At 43.3% G+C, this 22,858-nt stretch overlaps 1 protein-coding gene across 1 annotated transcript in view; it reads left to right on the top strand.

Annotated features, from left to right (window-relative positions):
* The first annotated feature begins 20,223 nt into the window (after positions 1 to 20,223).
* Positions 20,224 to 22,858, top strand: part of EXOC3L4 (exocyst complex component 3 like 4) — a 127,515-nt gene continuing 124,880 nt past the window's right edge. Inside the window, exon 1 of the mRNA XM_082242664.1 lies at positions 20,224 to 21,223. Coding sequence (XP_082098790.1) covers positions 20,707 to 21,223 — 517 coding nt within the window. The 5' untranslated portion in view covers positions 20,224 to 20,706. The remainder of the gene's footprint in view (positions 21,224 to 22,858) is intronic.

The following is a 22,858-nucleotide window of genomic DNA, read 5'->3' as shown; positions in this document are numbered from 1 at the left end:
AAACTGTGAGATTAAACAAAATCTTTTGATTTATTGCACCTGGTATATATTTAGCTGAATTAATCCTAAAGTTCAATTGGGCTTCAGTCCCAGTTCACACTGGTGCGATGCAGTAAACCCTACGAATCAGTGCCGGTTCCCGCATAATGGTTCACACTGAGATCTGCAAATCACTGGGGGTGTATCAATGTAAAATTCATGACACCCCCAGATTGGTTCACAGATTGCAGTGCGAATTGTGAAATGGTGCAGGAATCGGATCCCATAGGTGTGAACCCCGTGCAATCCAATTCCAGTGCAAACTAAAATAAGGGTCCTGCACCCTTTTGGTGCGAATGCGATGCGATTTCAGCCACACATTTTGCGGTGCGAATCACATGCGATTTCTGGCATCATACTAGTGTGAACCAGCACTCAAAAAAAATAAAAAATCCTGCAGGACAAAGGCATATTGAGCTAGTGTGCATCGCATACTAGCTCATTATGAAATACTTACCTTAGAACGAAGCCCCGACACGGTCGCCCGGACACCGCTGAGGCGGCTGACATCTTCCCTCGGTATCTCTTCTGGGTTCGGCGACTCAGACGCTGTGAGTGGCCAGAGCCGCGATGATGTCACTCCCGCACAATGCATGGGAGTTCACTTTCCGGCAAGGAGCTCTAAAGGTCTGCCGAACCTTCAGAGTGCATGCCCCGCTGGTGTCAGCGACTGCATGCAGGGTGAATATCTCCTAAACCGTGCAAGTTTAGGAGATATTAATTTTACCTACAGGTAAGCCTTATTATAGGATTACCTGTAGGTAAAAGTTAAAAAGCGGAGTATAGTACCACTTTAAACTTTACTAATAAAATAACTCTTGGATTCTCTTTAATAGTTGTGGTGGGCAGCTCACATCATTTCTTTCAGGTTTTACAAAAAAAAATTCCACAATCAGGAACAAAACAGAAATAAAAATAAGACCGGTAGTTTGTGTTTAATGGAATGTTATCTGTAGGTTTATCTGTAGGGGGAAAACATGAAAGATAGATATGAAGATTCCTCTTTATCACATTCCGTAGTGTCTTGGCATGTCTGAAGCTGTTAAAAAAAAAAACCATTGTATTTAATCTGATTTCCCTAAAATTCTTTTATCTACTCATGTCATGGAACATTTTACTGAGAGCAATTCATCGCCTGCCATTGCTGACCTTCTTCTGAAAATACTAGTTGGGTGCGGGTACTGGTGTTCTGCCAAAAACTCTCCAACTTGCTGAGAACTCCAATCACGTCCCTTCCAGTAAAGCCCCGTACACACGTACCGATCGTCGGCCGAAAAGCTTCGGCCGACGACCGATCTGCCGATTGTAGGCTTGTTAGTATGATGCCTCCGACAGCCGACAGCGCACATTCGGCCGAAAAGAATCTGTCATGCAAGCATTAAAATTTTTGTATGCCGACACCAGAGCGGCCGATTGTTCGCCAGTCAGTACAGATTTCGGCCGACAGACCGCAGATTTGCAAGACTGGGCATGCTCAGAAAAGGAAAAACACAGGGAAAGTTAACCATTACATGACATCACTTCTGCAGTCGGCTGTAGTCGGCGGACAAAATTCTTGTGCAGTCTTTTGCACTTTTCAACAGACACCGACAGCCCTGGACAAAAGACGGCCGATCGTTCGCCGACGATCGGTACGTGTGTACGGGGCTTTAATGCGTACACCATGAGTAATTGGAGATTTCGACCACTTGGTGTTTTCACAGAACAGGCGGCAGCCTTTACACTCTGGTACACGCTATAATGAGTGGACATTGTTAGGCCGCCCACTAGTAACCAAAAAAATGGCCGCCTCCAAGGTGGCGACAACTAGCGGGAGGACTAACAATGTCCACTAATTATAGCGTGTACTGGAGTGTAAAGGCTGCCGGGGTTCTATGAAAACACCAAGTGGTCAAAATCTCCAATTATTCCTGGTGTACGCTCTCCGGAGGTAACGTCCTTGGAGTTGTTGGCAAGTTGGAGTTTTCAGCAGAACATCGGCTTCAGTTCCTTTTTTACAGATCCTCAGAGAGTTCTTTGCCATGAGGTGCCATGTTGAACTTCCAGTGACCAGTTTGAGAGAGTGAGAGCGATAACACCAAATTTACCACACCTGCTCCTCATTCACACCTGAGACCTTGTAACACTAATGTGTCACATAACACCGGGGAGGGAAAATGGCTAATTGGGCCGAACTTGGACATTTTCACTTAGGGGTGTACACATTTTTGTTGCCAGCGGTTTAGACATTAATGTGTGTGTTGAGTTATTTTGAGGGGACAGCAAATTTACACTGTTATACAAGCTGTACACTCACTACTTTACATTGAAAACACACACACAGGGACACACAGGATTATTAAACAGACCAGACAGGATGGTATAACGGGGCTTAACATCCACCTGAAAGGGGAAGTTGAGATTCTGGGGGGGGGGGGGGGAATTTGCCTAACCCTACCTGCGGACCCCCATGCCCAGAAGCGATCTGGTTCAGCAGATGGATGAATAGGAAGTCAAGTGAGGGCAAGGTGGCCCTCATTCGGCTCTATGCCCTTCTCGGGCATCAACATTTTTAAAGTCAAGATGTAAAAAAAAAAAAAAATTATATTTTTCTTTTGCTTTTAAAGATAAATAAGAGATCTGTGGTCTTTTTGACCTCAGATCTCTCAATAAAGAGGACCTGCCATGCTTATTTCTATTACAAGGGATGTTTACATTGCCAGAAAACATAGACAGGCCAGGATAATCTGGAAGCAGGTCAAACAAAAGCCAGGTCAATAACAGGGTCAAGTACAAGCATAGGGTTTCCGGAGCAAGAATTGCAGAAACTCAGATTGAAAGATCATTCAGCAATGGTCCTACTAAGTGCCAGTATCTGTGCCGGACATGCCTGTGCATTCATGCGCTCGCGGTGTTGCATGCATTCTAGGTGTGCGCCATATTGCACATTTAGTTAGACTTCCATGCATGTTTATACATATGAACCTTATGGGTGGTACAATTTTTCTGATGGCTGGCATGATGTTCTTGATACAGTAGTTGTCAACCACTGGGCCATGGACCCGTACAGGCCTGTAGTCTCCCCCATGCCAGACTATGGCTTTCTGTACTTCTTTAATTGGTGAGAACTTCCAACATTCTATATTCTAACACCAGCCAGTCAGGAACCTGAGAGCCGTCCAAAGTCACACCACTTTGATACCTGATAGGGATCACTGGCAGCACTGTGACAGAGTGGGGATGGTGTTGGTAGGATTCACTGGCAATTCTAAAGGTGCATGCTCCGGTAACAAAGGAAAACCTGAATATCCGGTTGTCACGTCACTGATACACCCCCTAGACATGATCATACAGGAGAATGTTGGACCATCTAATAATCCGGGGACACCTAATCCTATACTAAAAGATACATAATGATCACATGTACTTCAGGGAATTTGTGAATTGGCTCAGACTGCCACATTGGCTCCTGTTCTAGGGTAGGTACCACCACTGACACCAATGATTTTCATGCATTCTTCCCTGGGGTCCACTATTCCACTGACACCAATGATTTTGATGCATTCTTCCCTGGGGTCCACTATTCCACCGACACGTATGATTTGGGTGCATTCTTCCCTGGGGTCCACTATTTCACTGGCACCAATGATTTGGGTGCATTCTTCCCTGGGTCCCACTATCCCACTGACACCAATGATTTGGGTGCATTCTTCCCTGGGGTCCACTATTTCACTGGCACCAATGATTTGGGTGCATTCTTCCCTGGGGTCCACTATTCCACTGACACCAATGATTTGGGTGCATTCTTCCCTGGGGTCCACTATCCCACTGAAACCAATGATTTTGATGTATTCTTCCTGGGCACCCACTATTCCACTCACACATATGATTTGGGTGCATCCTTCCCTGGGGCCCACTATTTCTCTGACACCAATGATGTTGGTGCATTCTTCCCTGGGGCCTACTATTCCTATGACACAAATGATTTAGAGGTATTCTTCCCTGGGGCCCACTATTCCACTGACACCAATGATTTGGGTGCATCCTTCCCCCGGGGCCCACTTTTCCACTGGCACCAATGATTTAGAGGTATTTTTCAATGAGGCCCGCTATTCAACGGACACAAATGATTCAGAGGTATTTTCCCTGGGGCCCACTATTCCACTGACACCGATGGTTTAGGTGCATTCTTTCTTGGAGCCACTATTCCTCTGACACCAATGATGTGGGTGCATTCTTCCCTGGGGTCCACTATTCCACTGACACCAATGATTCCAAGGTATTCTTCCCTGGGGTCCACTATTCCACTGACACCAATGATTTGGAGGTATTCTTTAATAGGGCCCACTATTCCACTGATACCAATGATTTACACATATCCTTTCCCAGGGCCCACTATGCCCACTGACACCAATGATTTGTAGGTATTCTTTAATAGGGCCCACTATTCCTCTGACACCAATGATGTGGGTGCATTCTTCCCTGGGGCCCACTATTCCTCTGACACAAATGATTCCGAGGTATTCTTCCCTGGGGCCCACTATTCCACGGACACCAATGATTTGTAGGTACCGTATTCTTTAATAGGGCCCACTATTCCACTGATACCAATGATTTACACATATCCTTTCCCAGGGCCCACTAGGCTACTGACATCAATGGTTTGAAGGGCTGCTCTTCCCTGGGGGCCACTATTCCACTGACACTGAAAGTATTTTTTCCTGGTGGTCATTAATCTATTTAAAATTTTAATTTGGAGAGTTATTCTTCACCTGGGCCACAATCCCATGGAAACCAATGATTTGGGGGGGCTATTTTTTTATTGGGGACCACTAACCTACTGACACCAATTAACTGAGGGGCTATTCTTCCATGGGGGGGGCATGATACAACTAACACCAATGATTGTATGGGCCATTCTTCCATGGGGTACTGGGGGAGGAGAAACCGCAGTATACTGGTCTTCCCAGGTGAATGGCTGTTAATGAGGGGTGATGTGTCAGGACAAGTCTGATCATTGGATAGAAAACTGACCATGCTGTGCTCCTTTTTAATAGGAAAGTACAGGGACTGGCATGAACACCAGGGATTTCACACAAAGGAAGTAATACAAAGAGAACAGGAGACTTTCTCATACATGTACATGGTACAGAAGACGCATATCAGGAGTATGAAATGTTGGGTTTACATATTATTTATTTAATCAATGTAGAACCATTCATTTTTGTCATTTAGCCTAGGTTCACATACAGTACATGTTGGTAGGAAACATGCATAATCACAAGTGTTCCCGACCTGCAGGCAAAACATGCTGCTTTTTAGCAGACACATAGGGGGGCCATTACAGTGCCTTGAAAAAGTATTCATACCCTTTGAAATTTTCCACATTTTGTCATGTTACAAACAAAAACAAATTTTTTATTTTTTTTTTAGGATTTTATGTGCTAGACCAGCACAACGTGGCACATAATTGTAAAGTGGAAGGAAAATGATAACATGTTTTACACATAAATATGTGAAAAGTGTGGCGTGCATTTGTATTCAGACCCCTTTACTCTGATACCTCTAACTAAAATCTAGTGGAACCAATTGCCTTCAGAAGCCACCTAATTAGTAAATAGAGTCCACCTGTCTGTAATTTAATCTCAGTATAAATACAGCTGTTCTGTGAAGCCCTCGTGGGTTTGTTAGAGTACCTTAGTGAACAAACAGCATCATGGAGGCCAAGGAACACACCAGACAGGTCAGGGATAAAGTTGTGGAGATGTGACACTTTTTGGGGACCAGTGACATTAATACAGTGATCAGAAAATAATATGCACTGTTACTGTATAAATGACACTGGCAGGGAAGGGGTTAACACTGGGGGTGATCAAAGGGGTTAATGTATGCCTAAATATGCTTACTGACTGTGTGGGGAAGGGATCTGTGACAGGGGCAGAGCTTAGCTGAAACTGCTGATCTCTCTCTGCCTGTGTGACAGAAGACTCGCCTGCTTTGTTTACATAGGCAGGTGGGTCTTCTGTCAGTTTCTCTGAGGATTGCCGCCACTTCTCCCGCGGCCCATCTGTTTTTGGACACAGCGGAAGCGTTGCCGCCAAGACCGTGTGCACGAAATCACGCAGATATACGTAATTTTGCGCAAGCGAGCCACCCTGCCGCAGTACTGTATATCTGCGGTGGGCGGTCGGCAACTGGTTAAAGGGTTAGCTCATCTACACCAAAAAAATTTGCGGTCAGGCTTCATCAGGAACATAAATGGCCTACTCCTATAGCATAGCTCCCAACTGTTCCTGTTTTCGAGGGAATCCCTGATTTGGAACAAAGTCCCTCTGTCCCTCTTTCCTCCTCATTTGTCGCACATTTTGGTCTGATCTATATAGTTGTATATAAAATGCACTTTTTATCTTTAAAAAAGTGTTTCCCAGTGCTAAACCTTTCATCCAATTTCTAAATTGCTGCATTTGTAAATTTCAAAAGCCAATATAAAGGAGTAGTAATGGTAAAAAAAAAAAAAAAAAAAAAAAAGCACTAAGGGGTTTAACTAATTATTTTGTTTTTCTTTAATTCTCCTTTAACCACTTTAAGACCGGAAGGATTTTTCCCCCTTAATTACCAGGCCCTAGTTTGCGATTCAGCACTGCGTTATTTTTAGGGACAATTGCGCGGTCGTGCGACGCTGTACCCGAATAAAATTGGCTTCCTTTTTTCCCACAAATAGAGCTTTCTTTTGGTGGTATTTGATCACCTTTGCGATTTTTATTTTTTGCGCTATAAACGAAAAAAAAGCGACAATTTTGAAAAAAAACTATATTTTTCATATTCTGCTATATGACATTCTCAAAAAAAAATTAAAAATCAAAATGTTTTAACATTTTTAGGCAAATTTGTTTTCTGCTAAATATTTTTGGTAAAAAAAAAAAAAAAAAAAAAATCGCAATAAGCGAATTTTGATTGGTTTGCGCAAAAGTTATCGCGTATACTAACAACGGGAAAGATTTATGTAATTTTTAATGTTTATTTATTTATTTATTTTACTAGTAATGGCGGCGATCTGCGATTTTTTGACTGCGACACTGTGGCGGACAGATCGGACCCCTGACTGACATTTTTGACACTTTTGGGGGGACCAGTGACATAACTACAGTAATCAGTGCTAAAAATGTGCACTGTTACTGTAATAATGACACTGGCAGGGAAGGGGTAAACAGTATAGGTGATCAAGGGGTTAAATGTGACCCTAGGGGAGTGATTCTAACTGTATGTGGGTTGGACTTGTGAAATGACCACAGAGACATGCGATCCTATATAGAAGGATCACATGAGCTCTGTGATCATTTCAGGGAGAAGAATGGTCAGCTGTGTTTACAACAGCCGACCGTCCTTCTCTCTCAGCGGGGAGCGATCGCAGGTGTCAGGCGGCAATCGGAGCCACCTGCCCCATGCATTGGCTTCCCCGCTGATGATCAGGGGTGGGAGCGCTAGCCCCCTAGCTCCTCCCAGACGAGCAACGTAGATCTACGTCATTTTGCCTGGCGTGGCAGGGGGTGTGTCCTACGCCTACAAATGTTTGCTAATAGGTGTCCCTCATTCTCATCTCAAACGTTGGGAGGTATGCTATAGCAAGGGCAATTTCGAACTGTAGTCAAGGCTGAACAGTTTGTTTTTATCTACAGACACCCCTTATCTGCATAGGTAGTTTTTTGGTAAAGGTGACCTGACCCTTTAACATTACTGGAGTATTTCACAGTTACCAGTTCTGCGAACAAAGCATCCCCCACATTGATTACTGAGCAAAAGGAGTGACTTGGTGCTTGGCTGCTACTTCATCTACTGGGAAAGAACCTTGGGACCCAAAAAGCGGATCCTATAGGGGGTGAGCGATACACTAAGATACATGTCAGGTTTTTGGGCATCCTCTGCAACAAAGATGTCATTTTGGTGAGATACTCCCTAAGGGTTATTCACATCGAAAGGGATGTAGAGACTGCAACTTGTCTCATTAGAGAACTGCAAGTACACCAGCTGAATAAAATTAGTCACTCCCATTCAGAATCTGTATCCGAAAAACATACAGCTACTCTTCAGGGCAGGAAAAGGTAGGAATCTGTAACAAAGTGTGTTAAAATTCTTGCAATGTAGATTGCTCAAAACAACAATAACAAAAGTGGAGTTGCTGTTCAGAAAGTAACTCGAGGACGCCTATCTTCCTCCTGAAGAGCCTAAGCACAGTCCTTGCAGCTGCAAATAATGGGCTGAGCTTCACCAGGACACCATGAACAATGTCCCCTATAACCAACGCTGACTCTAATGTAAGAGGGATAGCATCAGCATCTCTCATACCTGTCTGTACTCACTAATGTCTTTGGATAATTGGATACCTCCTTCCAATATCTTCCAGACATCTCTCCTGTGAATTCTTAAAGCCAGATCCCCCCCAAAAAAAGGCCTCCATCAGTTCTAGCAAACTTCAACAGAATAGGCTCCCCAGCTAGCATAGCTGGGACCTTGATGAGCAGTAGAAGCAGTGCAGGCCTGTCCAGAAGGCCAGCAGCCCTCTAGGCTGGGGTTTCCTCCTTTAGGACAAGAGCTCCCCTGTTCCAGGCCCCAGACTATTTATAATCCCTTCCAGCCACCATCTGAGCATCATCCCCCAGTGATTGGCTAGGACTGCCTAAATATTTAACTGCTGATTTTACTTTTTTTCACTGTCTGATCAGGGCAACCAAAGAGTTAAAGCAAGCACAGGCGTGAGTTTGGTTTAATGAGCTGCAGGTCAAGGACTGTCTATACCAGCTGGAGACCTTGTGGCAGTAAAGCAATATGCTACCCAAAGGATAAGAGGCACCACTTTGGCAGATGGTGGGTTCTTCAGGACTACTGGACCAAACCAAGTTTTTAGAGGGTGGGCCTCTCTCTCACCCCACCCTCCTCTCTCTTACCCCTCTCTCTCTCTCTCAGCCCCCTCTCTCACTCCCCCCTCTCTCCCACACCCCCTTACTCTTATTCCCCCCCCTCTCTCTCTTTCTCACTCCTCTCTCTCTCTCTCTCACCCCCCTCTCTTGCCTCTTGCTTTCCCCTGCTCTCTCTCAACCCCCTCTTGTTCTTACTCCCCCCTCTCTCTCACCCCTTTCTCTCTTATCAACCCCCTCTCTCTCTCAGCCCCCCTCTCTCTCTCCCACCCCCCCCTCTCTCGTACCCCCCTCTCTCTTTCACACCCCCTGTCTTTCACCCCTCCTCTCGCTCTCTTTCACTCCACTCTCTCATCAATTGTTGACATTGTTGCAGATTTATTAAAAAAGAAAAACTGAAATATTACATGGTCCTAAGTATTCAGACCCTTTGCTCAGTATTTAGTAGAAGCCCCCTTTTTGATCTAATACAGCCAGGAGTCTTTTTGGGAAAGATGCAACAAGTCTTTCACACCTGGATTTGGGGATCCTCTGCCATTCCTCCTTGCAGATCCTCTCCAGTTCTGTCAGGTTGGATGGTAAACATTGGTGGACAGCCATTTTTAGGTCTCTCCAGAGATGCTCAATTGGGTTTAAGTCAGGGCTCTGGCTGGGCCATTCAAGAACAGTCACGGAGTTGTTGTGAAGCCACTCCTTCGTTATTTTAGCTGTGTGCTTAGGGTCATTGTCTTGTTGGAAGGTAAACCTTCGGCCCAGTCTGAGGTCCAGAGCACTCTGGAGAAGGTTTTTGTCCAGGATATCCCTGTACTTGGCTGCATTCATCTTTCCCTCGATTGCAACCAGTCGTCCTGTCCCTGCAGCTGAAAAACACCCCCACAGCATGATGCTGCCACCACCATGCTTCACTGTTGGGACTGTATTGGACAGGTGATGAGCAGTGCCTGGTTTTCTCCACACATACCGCTTAGAATTAAGGCCAAAAAGTTCTATTTTGGTCTCATCAGACCAGAGAATCTTATTTCTCACCATCTTGGAGTCCTTCAGGTGTTTTTTAGCAAACTCCATGCGGGCTTTCATGTGTCTTACACTGAGGAGAGGCTTCCGTCGGGCCACTCTGCCATAAAGCCCCGACTGGTGGAGGGCTGCAGTGATGGTTGACTTTCTACAACTTTCTCCCATCTCCTGACTGCATCTCTGGAGCTCAGCCACAGTGATCTTTGCGTTCTTCTTTACCTCTCTCACCAAGGCTCTTCTCCCCCGATAGCTCAGTTTGGCCGAACGGACAGCTCTAGGAAGGGTTCTGGTCGTCCCAAACGTCTTCCATTTGAGGATTATGGAGGCCACTGTGCTCTTAGGAACCTTAAGTGCAGCAGAAATCTTTTTGTAACCTTGGCCAGATCTGTGCCTTGCCACAATTCTGTCTCTGAGCTCTTCAGGCAGTTCCTTTGACCTCATGATTCTCATTTGCTCTGACATGCATTGTGATCTGGAAGGTCTTATATAGACAGGTGTGTGGCTTTCCTAATCAAGTCCAATCAGTATAATCAAACACAGCTGGACTCAAATGAAGCTGTAGAACCATCTCAAGGATGATCAGAAGAAATGGAAAGCACCTGAGTTAAATATATGAGTGTCACAGCAAAGGGTCTGAATACTTAGGACCATGTGATATTTCAGTTTTTCTTTTTTAATAAATCTGCAACAATGTCAACAATTCTGTGTTTTTCTGTCAGTATGGGGTGCTATGTGTACATTCATGAGGAAGAAGAATGAACCTAAATGATTTTAGCAAATGGCTGAAATATAACAAAGAGTGAAAAATTTAAGGGGGTCTGAATACTTTCCGTACCCACTGTAGATAATATGTAAAAAACACAGCATTGGGCACACACATTTATACACATCTTAGGCACCTCTCCACACATCAGAGTTCCAAGAATCATTTTAGAGGCATCATAAAATTATGAAGTACAACGTAGCAAAGCTTTTAAAAGCATTGAATTTTTACAGCTTTGTATATATTTTTCCATTTCGTGACTCATAATTTTAAGCCTAGAGGTATTTGTACAGTATTAACTGTAAACTTTTTTTCTCTTTTACGCTTAATGGATATTAAAAGGATTATGTTGTAATTTTGGGTGCTAAAAATGGATGGTATAATCCACTTGGATGCACAAAGAATTGTGATGATATGTAACAGTGTTACTTAGGCTGGCCATACATGATACAATTTTCTTATCCAATTTTCCTTTAGGTTTACCAAAAGCATATAATATGAGGTCACACCTAAACACTTTCAATGTGTAAGGCAGTCAGACAGACCCTTGCAGTACATAGTTGAAGGTAAATCTAAAGAAAATTGAATAAGAAAATTGTATAGTGTATTGCCAGCCTAACACGTTAAAATGACAAAATTGTGTTTCGGCAATTTCATTTGTTTTACCCCTAGTTATGAATGGGGTTAAATAAACACCACATGTGTTCCAAAAAAAAAACAAACTTTATTATTTACAATTCAGTAATTCACTTTTACTATCACATTTGATAAAGTTATGCACTTGGGGGCTAAGAATATGCATGCATCATACATTTAGGTGGAGTAGAACTGGGGGAATCCATAGCGGAGAAGGATCTGGGTGTTCTGGTAGATCATAAGCTTAATAATAACATGCAATGCCAAGCTGCTGTTTCCAAAGCAAGCAAAGTCCTTTCTTGTATTAACAGAGGCATGGACTCCAGAGAGAGAGAGATATCATTTTTCCCTTGTAAAAAATCATTAGTAAGACCTTGTCTGGAATATGCAGTTCAGTTTTGAGCACCAGTTCTTAAAAAGGATATCGGGGAACTGGAGAAAGTGCAGAGAAGGGCAACCAAACTGATAAGAGGCATGGAGGACCTCAGCTATGAGAAAAGATTAGAGGAACTGAATTTATTCTCTCTTGAGAAGAGGAGATTAAGGGGGATATGATCACCATGTATAAATACATAAGGGGTCCATATAGTGAACTTGGTGTTGAGTTATTCACTTTAAGGTCATCACAGAGGACAAGCGGGCATTCTTTACGCCTAGAGGAAAACAGATTTTGTCTCCAAATACAGAAAGGTTTCTTCACTGTAAGAGCTGTGAAAATGTGGAATAGACTCCCTCCAGAGGTGGTTCTGGCCAGCTCACTAGATTGTTTTAAAAAAGGGCTGGATTCTTTCCTAGGTGTACGTAATATAAATGGGTACTAAAATTTTTTAGGTAAAGTTGGTCCAGGGAATATCCGATTGCCTCTCGGGGGATCAGGAAGGAATTTTTTCCCTGCTGTAGCAAATTGGATCATGCTTTGCTGGGGTTTTTTTGCCTTCCTCTGGATCAACTGCAGGGATAGGATTGTGTATATGGGATTGTATGGTTGGGTTTTCTTTACTGTTTTTTTTTTTGGTTGAACCAGATGGACTTGTGTCTTTTTTTTCAACCTGACTAACTATGTAACTATGTCAATAATATTATATATATATATATATTTTATTTTTTTTATGAAATGCAATGTATGTAGTGTATATATAGAAATGACACTTGAAAATTCTCATTCTTTGAAAATGTATTGGTTGATGGATTATTATGGAGATGCCCATACACATTGCAGAGGGTCGTAAGTGCTCGGTAGGATGAGACACAGCAAGTCATTTTATCCCCTTTATCAGGTTTAATAATGCAAAGAATCCTGTGCCAACTTTTATATTATTTTGAGAGAAGATCCAGTCCCGGACCCCCTTAATTTTGTTCTTATACCCCCCCCCTCCCATGGAGTATGGTTATCTCCTGATCAGGAGCTCCTAATAACACCTACCATTCAGATGGATACCACCGTGTAAAAAAATGTTTAAACATTAAAATATGTTTTATCTAATGTAGCCATCACCCGTGTGAGCGTTTAATTTCATGACTGCTGTAATAGGGGATCTGATAAGCATTCTCGGAGTAGGGTTATGGATGGGTCCTCATGGGTCTGATAATGGTTGCAATCTTCAATGCCTTTGCCATCATTTTCTGTTGCGGAATAAAAAAAGAGAAGTACCTGGCCTGTAGCTCTAGGTAGCAGTTTGCAGACTTTGAACCTGCAAATTAGCACAATAAAGTGGGACTGAACTCATAAGGAACTACACGTAGTTCAGCTGCTCCAGGTTTAAAGGTCACCTTGTCCAACACATGTTTCTAAGCAACAGAATGTACATGTAATCCCATTTGAAGGGAAGCGATCAATGGAGGAATTCCCATCCCAATGTACCACAGTGAGTCGATGCAAAGCAACCCATGATCTAAATTGAAGCCTTATTACATTTTTAGTGTAAATTGGCTAAATACATTTCAGATGCAGCAAAATAAAAGGTGTACAAAGTCCTATAGTTTATTTTCTTTGGAATGCAGCCACAGCCTAGGTAGAAAAGCCTGTCCCCTTACAGCAGGGGTGTCAAATTAAATTTCATTGCGGGCCGCATCAGCAGTATGAGTGCCTGCAAAGGGCTGGTTGAATCTGGGATGCGTTATGTACAGAATGCAGGGTTCAGGAGTGTGTTACATACAGAGTGGAGGGTTCAGGTGTACGCTATGTACAGAGTGCAGGGTTCAGGTGTATGCTATGCACAGAGTGCAGGGTTTAGGTGTGTACAGAGTGCAGGGTTCAAGAGTGTGTTACATACAGAGTGCAGGGTTCAGGTGTATGCTATGTACAGAGTGCAGAGTTTAGGTGTGTGTTACATACAGAGTGCAGGGTTCAGATGTATGCTATGCACAGAGTGCAGGGTTTAGGTGTATACAGAGTGCAGGGTTTAGGTATGTATGGAGTGCAGGGTTTAGGGGTGCACTATGTACAGTGTGCAGCCGCAACCCCCCCCCCCCCCCCCACGCAAAAGCTTCCTTGCATTTGTCTCTCCTACCTGGCCCAACTTAAGTACCTGCCTGTGTAGGTGGCTCTGCCTTGCAGAAATTGTTCTCTCTCTCAGATTCTAGAGATCTGTCTCTGCCGTGAGTGCATGCAGGGATCTGTTTTTTCCAGAAGCTTCTGTGTTTACAAGTGACAGCTGGGAGCGGAGGGCGGGATCCAGAGGTGGTAAAGGGCTGGATTTGGCCCGCGGGCCTTGTGTTTGACAAATGTGCCTTACAGCATTGTTGTCTGTGTGAAAGCAGTGGTCTCTCTGCAGAGGTCCAACACGCCGCCTGCTGAGTCTGACCTACAGCTCTGCAATCAACAAAGCTCATGCTCCCCACTGGCTGGAGAGCTTTAGCCCTGACACAGCAATGGGCATGTTGGACCTCTGCAGAGAGACCACTGCTTACACAGAAAGGGTAAGGATCCTTCTGTGCAGCTTTTTGGCAGGACACAGACTTTTTTAAATCAAGCTGTGGCTGTTTTCCTGTTCAATAATAATACTTTTTACAAAAATTTCACATAGTAGTAAACACAGTAACAAAAGACACTTCCATAATCAGAGATTACTGACACTGGAGAGATACAAAAGCTTAAAGTGATACTAAACACACACAGTTTAAATTTACATTGTCCTCTTTATTTCAGTATATTTAAAAAGGCACTGTAATTCTTTTCATTAAAAAAAAAAAAAATCCTAATCGATGTAAAGCTGTCACATGATCCAGCTCTCACCCAGCCTGTCTGCAGGGAAACAAACAGGAGGAGCTTCCAGTCCTCTGCTGCTGGTCACATGTTCAAAAGAAAAAAAAAAAAAAAAAAACAGCCTTTGGAATACAGAGTAAAAATAAATAATATCAATAAACTGTTTTAAATCCATATATATATATATATATACACTGTGTGTGTGTGTGTGTATGTGAATATATATATATATATATATAATTTATTTTCCACAAATCCAGCTAACGGGCGATAATATGGTGGAGAGTGGTAATCAATATTCAATGTAATTAGCTTGACATAGGGAGATGTGTGTTTATTACTAAATTAAAATAAACAAAGTAACTGACCCAGGTGACATCCATCCTTGTGTGCTAGAAGAGTTAAGTTTGCTTAAGCAATAAGGGCAGCCATATATATTTTTTTCGTTCAAATGAGCCAATTCCCCCATCTATGTGCATGTAAAGGCAGGCGTCCCAATACTTTTGGTAATATAGTGTAAAGAGTATATTTGAAATTAAATCTTTATTATTTTTTAGAAAAAATAACCTGGTGTGGGCGGATTTCTGCCAGTCACAGGCTGTGTCACGCCCCTCCAGCCTGTGTCTTAGAATAAGAGGGAGGTGAAGCCTCCGGTAATCTTCATATAATATCCCACCCGCATTGTGTTTAGCTGGTTATTGGGCATGGAGGAGGAGGGAGGGAATGGGCTGTCATTTACCACTGTGTATATGCCCACGTGTGACTCTATAGTCACAGGCCTCTTTAGTCACATGCCTGATGAAAGGGTCCTGCGTGGCTCCGAAAGGTTGCAGTCTGCTAGAACAATGTGATCGCTGATTAAAGCTCTGGACCCACTCTGGAGATATTTCTTTTCTATAGTCACATGGGCTGCTTAGATGTGATAGGGAGGAAATGCTCAGCATAGAAACTCACTAAAAACTGAGCATGTGCAGAGTTGCCACCACAGCTGCAAAATCCCTAGACGAATTGGGGACATGAACAGAAGGGGGAGATAGAGAGCAGCAGGATCAACCAGGTTTTTTTCAGAATACAGAAAACTAATCTTATAGTGACTGAATGAGTATGAACAGCATGTAATACACTATTTACTGATAGTTTTTTTTAAGATGTGAGTTTAGTGGCACTTTAATGACGACAAGTACAGCAAACCTGGTCTTCAACCTGTGGCTGTTTTATAAAGAAAAAGAACTGTAAAGCTGGCCATACACTAGTAGATTTTTGAACAAACTTTTCTATGAATTTTCTTACGAACATTCTTTGTACATTTGTTGACTGGAAGAATGTAATTAGAAAGTACTCCTAATTTTTGTTTGCTTTTAACATTTTTCCATTTTTGGAATAAATGTAATTTTCTGAACAAAAACCACATATACTTAAAAAGTTGTGTAGCCCCCTGGTCCTAAACTGGGGCAATAATGTAAATTTGGATGGGCTGTAAGCAGCTCAGGTTGATTGTACAGTTTATCTAGTCTTTACCTAATCTCAATTGGGTTGTGCATTTCTCACTGTCGCCAGTAGGTGTCACTGGTACCACAGTCCAGTATGAGATAATACAACTAGGTTGGGTTATGAATATTTATTCTTCCAGCCAGCCCAGTAGGAGGTTCATAGCCATTGGTGCATTCTGCGGGAGGATAAATATTTGGGCAGGGCCATGTGCTCGCTCTCTTGCCTCAGGCCCTCCTGGCCTGGGGACATGCTGCTGAAGTGAGCTTTGCGTGTAGGCCCAGAAGTCTGTCAGGAGCCTACTAATCTGTCAGGGTGCCAGGAAACCCGACCACACGAAGATGCAAGTAAAATAACGCGATTTATTTATGCAATAATAATAATCGCACAGCAAGAGAGAGGAGCCAAATCAAGAACAGCCAGGGTCAAGTTCGGAAGTGGGTAGTAATCCAAGCCGGGATCGATTCCAGGAACAGGTGGTCATCCAAGCCAAGATAGAGTCCAGAAGCGGGTAGTCTGCCCAAGCCGGGTCATCGTCTGATGCGGAGTCGTCTGCCAATACGGAATCCAGAGCCAGGAAGGTCGTCAGCCAAGCCAAGTCATGCACGGAGAAACCATTGAGACCATAGGACTGCTAGCAGTGATGCACCTTGGAGCACAAATGCAAGGGCAAGGTCTGAAAGCCATCAGGTGATATATATAGTCAGGTGTCCAACATCATCACTGAGTGACGCCCAGGCAGCAGACAAGTGATGATGCAAACAGAGTTTATAAGAGACAGCAGTCTGCACATGTCCAAGATGGCTGCCAACAGGAAGGCAAGGTAAGACCTTGACATATTAAAAGTGGGAAAAGGGTGCGCTGATAAATTTAAATGAGCTGTAACCAAAGATCCAAATAACTGATTTTGAAATGTGAATGGAAATAAAGTGGTCTGGTGCGCTAAACAAAAATAATCTCACTATTATGTGATATAAACCACAAATATAACAACATGTGATGCTGTAATAAAAATTGTCAAATGATGTGACGGTATTGCTTCCCACAAACAATAAAGAATTGTGAATGTGAAATACCCCAAAGGGGTGTGATAAGAACCAGTAAAAACGGATAACACAATGAATACTGATAACACAATATAACAGATAATGTGACTATAGTGATTCCCACTACATGTGAGATCCCCCAAAGCATAAATCTGCCCCTTTAACCACTTGCCGACTGCCCACAGTACATTTACTGCGGCAGTCAGCCCCTCCTGGGCAAAGTGACGTAGTACTAAGTCGCTAGCCCAGGAGCCTGTAGGGGGCGAGCCCCCGCCGCCGGAGGCACGCTCCCGCCCCCGCTCGTTCCCCTGAATCCCCGCGCGTGTGATCGGCGGTTCCGATGTCCACCAGTAACTCGCGATCTCCCGGCGGAGAGGGAGAAAGGCAGGCGGCTGATGTAAACAAAGCCGCCTGTCATTCTCCCTGGTGTAACAGCAGAGATCATACGATCCTGCTATGTAGGATCGTATGTCTCTGTGGTTACATGAAAAGCCACACCCCTTTACAGTTAGAAGCACGCCCCTAGGGACACATTTAACTCCTGCATCTCTAATAAAGTTAACCCCCTTCCCTGCCATTGTCATTTTTACAGTAACAGTGCATATGTATAGCACTGATTACTGTAGCAATGTCACTGGTCCCCCCAAAAGTGTCAAAAATGTCAGTCAAGGGTCCGATCTGTCCGCCGCAATGTCGCAGTCCCGCAAAAAAAAAAAAAAAATCGCAGATCGCCGCCATTACTCGTTAAAAAAAAAAAAAAAAAACAATAAAAATGACAAATCTTTCCCTTAGTTAGTAAACGCAATAACTTTTGTGCAAACCAATCAAAATATTTTTTTACCAAAAATATGTAGCAGAAAACAAATTGGCCTAAAATATTAAGCAATTTTGATTTTTACATTTTTTTGGGGGAATTTCATATAAGAAAATGTGAAAATTATTGTTTTTTTTTTCAAAATTTTCGCTATTTTTTTGTTTATAGCGCAAAAAGTAAAAATTGCACAGGTGATCAAATACCACCAAAAGAAAGCTCTGTTTGTGGAAAAAAAAGGACGTCAATTTCATTTGGGTACAGCGTCGCACGACCGCGCAATTGTCCGTTAAAGTCACGCAGTGCCGAATCGCAAAATAGGCTCTGGTCTTTGAGCAGCCAAATCCTCCGGGGCTTAAGAGGTTAAGGGCCTTCCCCCATCTGCCACAGTGGATCAATGCTTGGAATTCTTGTGGGTGATCTCTTATAACCTTCTATGCTCCTTTTACTTCATCCCCAGGTATTCTTTTTCCCATATGAAAGTATAAACCCACTCCAGGTAAAACACACTGTCCCTCTTGTCCTATTTACCGGCATGTAATGATAAAGCATTGTTCCTGGAGTAATCAGTGGGTCAAGCTCTGTTCAGCCTACGATGGTGATTTTGGAGGTCACGCCGGGCGTGACCACGCACGTGGCCTCCGAGATCGTATGCCGGACGGAGCGGTATCACCCTGGTGTCACTTAAAGCAAGTGGGTGAGAGACGGATCGGTATCGGGTGGGTGGGAGATGGAGCTGGTGAGAGACAAAGCAGGATTGAGTGGGTGCCGAATGGAGCGGTATCACCCGGGTATCACTTACGGCAAGTGGGTGAGAGATACCGATCTGCCAGCAGATCTGCTAATGTGGAATTGCTTATATCTTTAATTTGTACATCTGTGAGTGGCATATTCAATAACATTTGTAAACGGAATTATGCTATGTGACATCATTTTACCCTTACATGAGCAATATTTGGAATATCGGTAATATCGGCAAGTTCCAGGGCCGATACATATATATCGGCAAAAGTCAATATCGGCCCTCGATATATCAGCCTTATCGCTAATCGGTTGATCCCTAGTGGGGAAATCTCTCTGCAGGTGGACACCAGAGGAGGTGAGCAATAGGACCCAGGAGCACTGAGGATGACGCAGACTGCGCACAGCATGAAGTAGTTTGTAATGGAAAGTGCAGCAGGCAGAATGAACAGGTAAGTACTGAAGGTAGGTACTGCAGGCTGGGTACAACAGATGGGCACCAAGGCGGATCACAGCAGACAAGGCACAGCAAAAGGCGTACTCGGGGATGGAAGCAGAGGTCAGTAAGCCAGTGGTTAGCAGATCAGAGTCGTGGTTAGGCAAGCCGGGGTCATACACAGGGCAGATGACAAGAGAAGATCCCTGAACAATCTGAGGTCAGAGCTGGGAGCGGGACAAGAGGAATCCAAGAGGTTGACAACAGGTGATCAGAAGCAGCAGCAAACACAGGAGCAGGAAGCTGAAGACCAGTCAGCAATGTCCATGTGCCACAGACATCCTTTTAAAGGCCTGAGGGTGCTGGGATCTGACGTCCATTGCGTCAGATCCCACACGTCTTCACCCTGGGCAATGTGCGTTTGCAATAAGTGTGGGCATATTTGTGCGGGCGCGGCCATGTTGAGAATTGGCTAACGTGCCAGGTCTGTGAGAGCCTATTCTCCGGCTAGTTCCCTGACAAAATGTTTGAGCCGTAATTGTCTTCAAGCCGGTTGGGGCGCGGTTAAGGACACGGGCAATTATGGATAAAAAAAGTGTGCCCTAAGGATACCCAAAGACTCCCCTCCTGGTTGCATTGTTGAATTTGCATTGTTGAAATTGTTTTAATTGATGTTATTTATTAATTTGTTAATAAAATGGCTGCTGTGGCCATTTAAACCTATATCACCCAGTCTGTGTCTTTATTAAACAAGGTTGAGAGGACTGAAATTGACGTATCCTTTAGTAATGAGCTGTCTAAAACTGAAGGTTCACTTGGGCTTTACTCCAAAGCTTTGTATTTCCAGTAATGTATTTGCTGTCATGTCTTCTGGTAGAGCAGGGAAATCCCAAATAACATTAGCACAGCATTATATTAGAATGCTTTGGATCTGGGCTAGTCTTAATTGCCAAGGTTTATGGAAATCCCCAGGAACTCTAGGTGAATCCATTACAGCTACAGCCTCAAATAAATTTCTATTTTGTTTTTCAGGCAGAGACATACGAAGTTTAGATAAGGCATGGAGCCATCACCTCCAAACTCTAACAAGAAACCCAAAGAAAATATAGCTGACGAGGGAAGAAATGGCGCAAACCCATTTTTAGATGTAGGAGGACAGAAGAGTCCCGGTTTACCAAACCCTTTTGGAAACTTCAGAATCAGTAAAAAAAGCGTAAAGAAAGCTAATGACATCGAACTGCGAAGCACGCCAGAGAAATCAATAGTTGGGAAAGATGATAAAGATCAAAGAGAAGGAACAAACCCATTTGAAGATCCAGAACCAAAATTGAGAGAGAAAAGTCCAGGTCTATCAAACCCTTTTGGAAACTTTCGAATCAGTAAAAAAAGTACAAGGAAGAAAAGTGAAGATGAAAGACAAAACTCTTCAGAAAAGGAGCCAACAGTTGGGAGGGATTTCAAGGACAAAAAACAGAAGGACAGAACAAACCCGGTTGAAGAGCTAGAACCAAAACCTCAAGCAGAAGAGAAGAGTCCGGGTTTGCCGAACCCGTTTGGAAACTTTAGAATCAGTAAAAAAAGCATAAAGAAAGGAAATGACACCGAACTGCAAAGCTCACCAGAGAAGTCAATAACTATGGATTGCAATGTCCAGGATCAAAGAGAAGGAGCAAATCCATTTGAAGATCCAGAATCAAAAACAGGGGAGAAAAGTCAAGGTCTACCAAACCCTTTTGGAAACTTTAGGATCAGTAAAAAAAATACGAAGAAAGCACACCATGGAGAAGAACAGATCTCCCCAGAGAAGGAGTCACCAGCTGGACTTGGCCAAATTTTTAAAGGCAGTAAAAAAATGTTAAAGCGTCAAAGCCTAGCGGAAGAGCCGAACTCTCCAGACAAGAAGGAACCCTTTGGTCAACTGGGTGTTAGATTAAGTAAAATTTATAATAAGAAGCATGAGCATGCAGAAGAACCAAATTCTCCAGATAAGAAGGAGTCCCCAGGAGTGTCCACTTCTCTGGTCAACAAACTGAAAACTAGCATGAAGGCGAAAAAGAAAATAGACTTTAATGAACATGAAGGAAACAATAAAACAGATGAACTCATGCAAGAGGAGAAGATGGAAGCTGTGGAGGAGGATATACTTTTGTCAGGTGAGTTTCTTCACTTTATCAATATAACACTTTAAAAGAAAGTATGATTTATTTTCAGTGAGGATTTTAGGTTGGCATTCCATTGTTTTCGTAAAAGCAATATTAAACCCCAAACCAAAAATGTCTTACATTGCAGCTTACCAGGGGCGTAATTACAGGGGTTGCAGGGGTTGCAATTGCAACCGGGCCCCATGCTCCAGGGGCCTGTGCGGCTCCCCTGTATGAACTGCCTGCGATTTAAATGCGATGTGGGAACCCGCATTGGATTCACAGGGTTCCGGCATCGCATATGTGTGAACCGGCACTGAAACATGATGGCATCCTAAGCCTTTTCCTTTTGATCGCTCCCATCAGATTGCTTGCATCTCTGTAAAAAAATAAAATTGCCATCTGTAATTTCAATTTGTTGCTGTGTGTTACTGCAGCCTCACAAGTCGCTCTTCTTCCTTATGAAATCATTTGCATTGATTGGTTCTCTGCCAGAATGAGATATTTATGGGAGCAAAATTATAACCTTGGATGGTAATGGTTCCCTCTAAATACGGCCTGCAGTGTGCAGCGGAGTATAGCGTTTAGATGATGATTATACTATTTATATAGACAGCTTTCCACTTAAATTGCCACTTCTGAGCTGGGCAAAACCTATCAGACTCTGACCTAAATTACTGACAACGGCTACGCTATTCTGGAGCTGACAGCGAGAGGCCAGCCCAAACCTTTTAACACCAACATGAAAAAAAACAGATAAACCCAAAACCAAACATTTAATATATAGCAGCTTACCAATTCTTAGATGTGATGGCTGCATTCCTTTTCTTTTTCAGGCTTTAGTTCTTTTATTTCCATCTAATGATCTGGCCAGTAAAGCCCCGTACACACGCGTCGAAAATTGGCAGGGAATTTTCGTCCAACGTCCGATCTGTCGATTTTCGGCTTGTTAGTATGATGCTTCCGACAACCAACTCCGACTTTTCGGCCGAAAAAAATCTGGTGTGCAAGCTATAAAATTTTTGTCCGCCGTCAAAACACGGACGATTTTCGTGCAGTCAGTACAGATTTCGACAGGGAAAAATCTTATGAGCAAGACTGGGCATGCTCAGAAAGAACACAAAGAAAGCAAACCAACACATGACATCACTTCTGAAGTAGAATTTTGTTGGGCGAGAAAATTTGTGTGCAGTCTAGGCACATTCCAACCAACAAAACACCACTCTGGACAAAAGACGGACGATCGGTCAGCCGATAATCACTGCGTGTGTACGGGGCTTAAGTCTATTGATTTTCAACAGATTAGGCATTCTTCCAGATGTATCAGTTTACACAATTGGGACAAACCATTTAACATTGGCAGGGGTGCTTACAATGATCAGCTTTTATTTATTCAAGTAAAACCTTTATCTCAAAAGCAAAAGGAACTGCTGTAACTGATTATAAAGTGTTAGCTGGAGTCTGGCTTCAGTTTGTTAGAGTATTTAAATCTGTTAGTCCATCCATAGGCGTGTACACAGGGTTTGCCGGATGTGCCTGGGCACACCCTAATCAGTTTGTTAGAGTACTTAAATTTGGGATCAACCGATTATCGGCAAAGCTGATATATCGAGGGCCGATATGCACTTTCCCCGATATATCGGAATC

Source organism: Pelophylax lessonae (genome assembly GCF_965119305.1).
Source record: "Pelophylax lessonae genome assembly, chromosome: 13".
NCBI lineage: Eukaryota > Metazoa > Chordata > Amphibia > Anura > Ranidae > Pelophylax > Pelophylax lessonae.
This window is presented reverse-complemented; position numbering and strand designations above follow the sequence as displayed.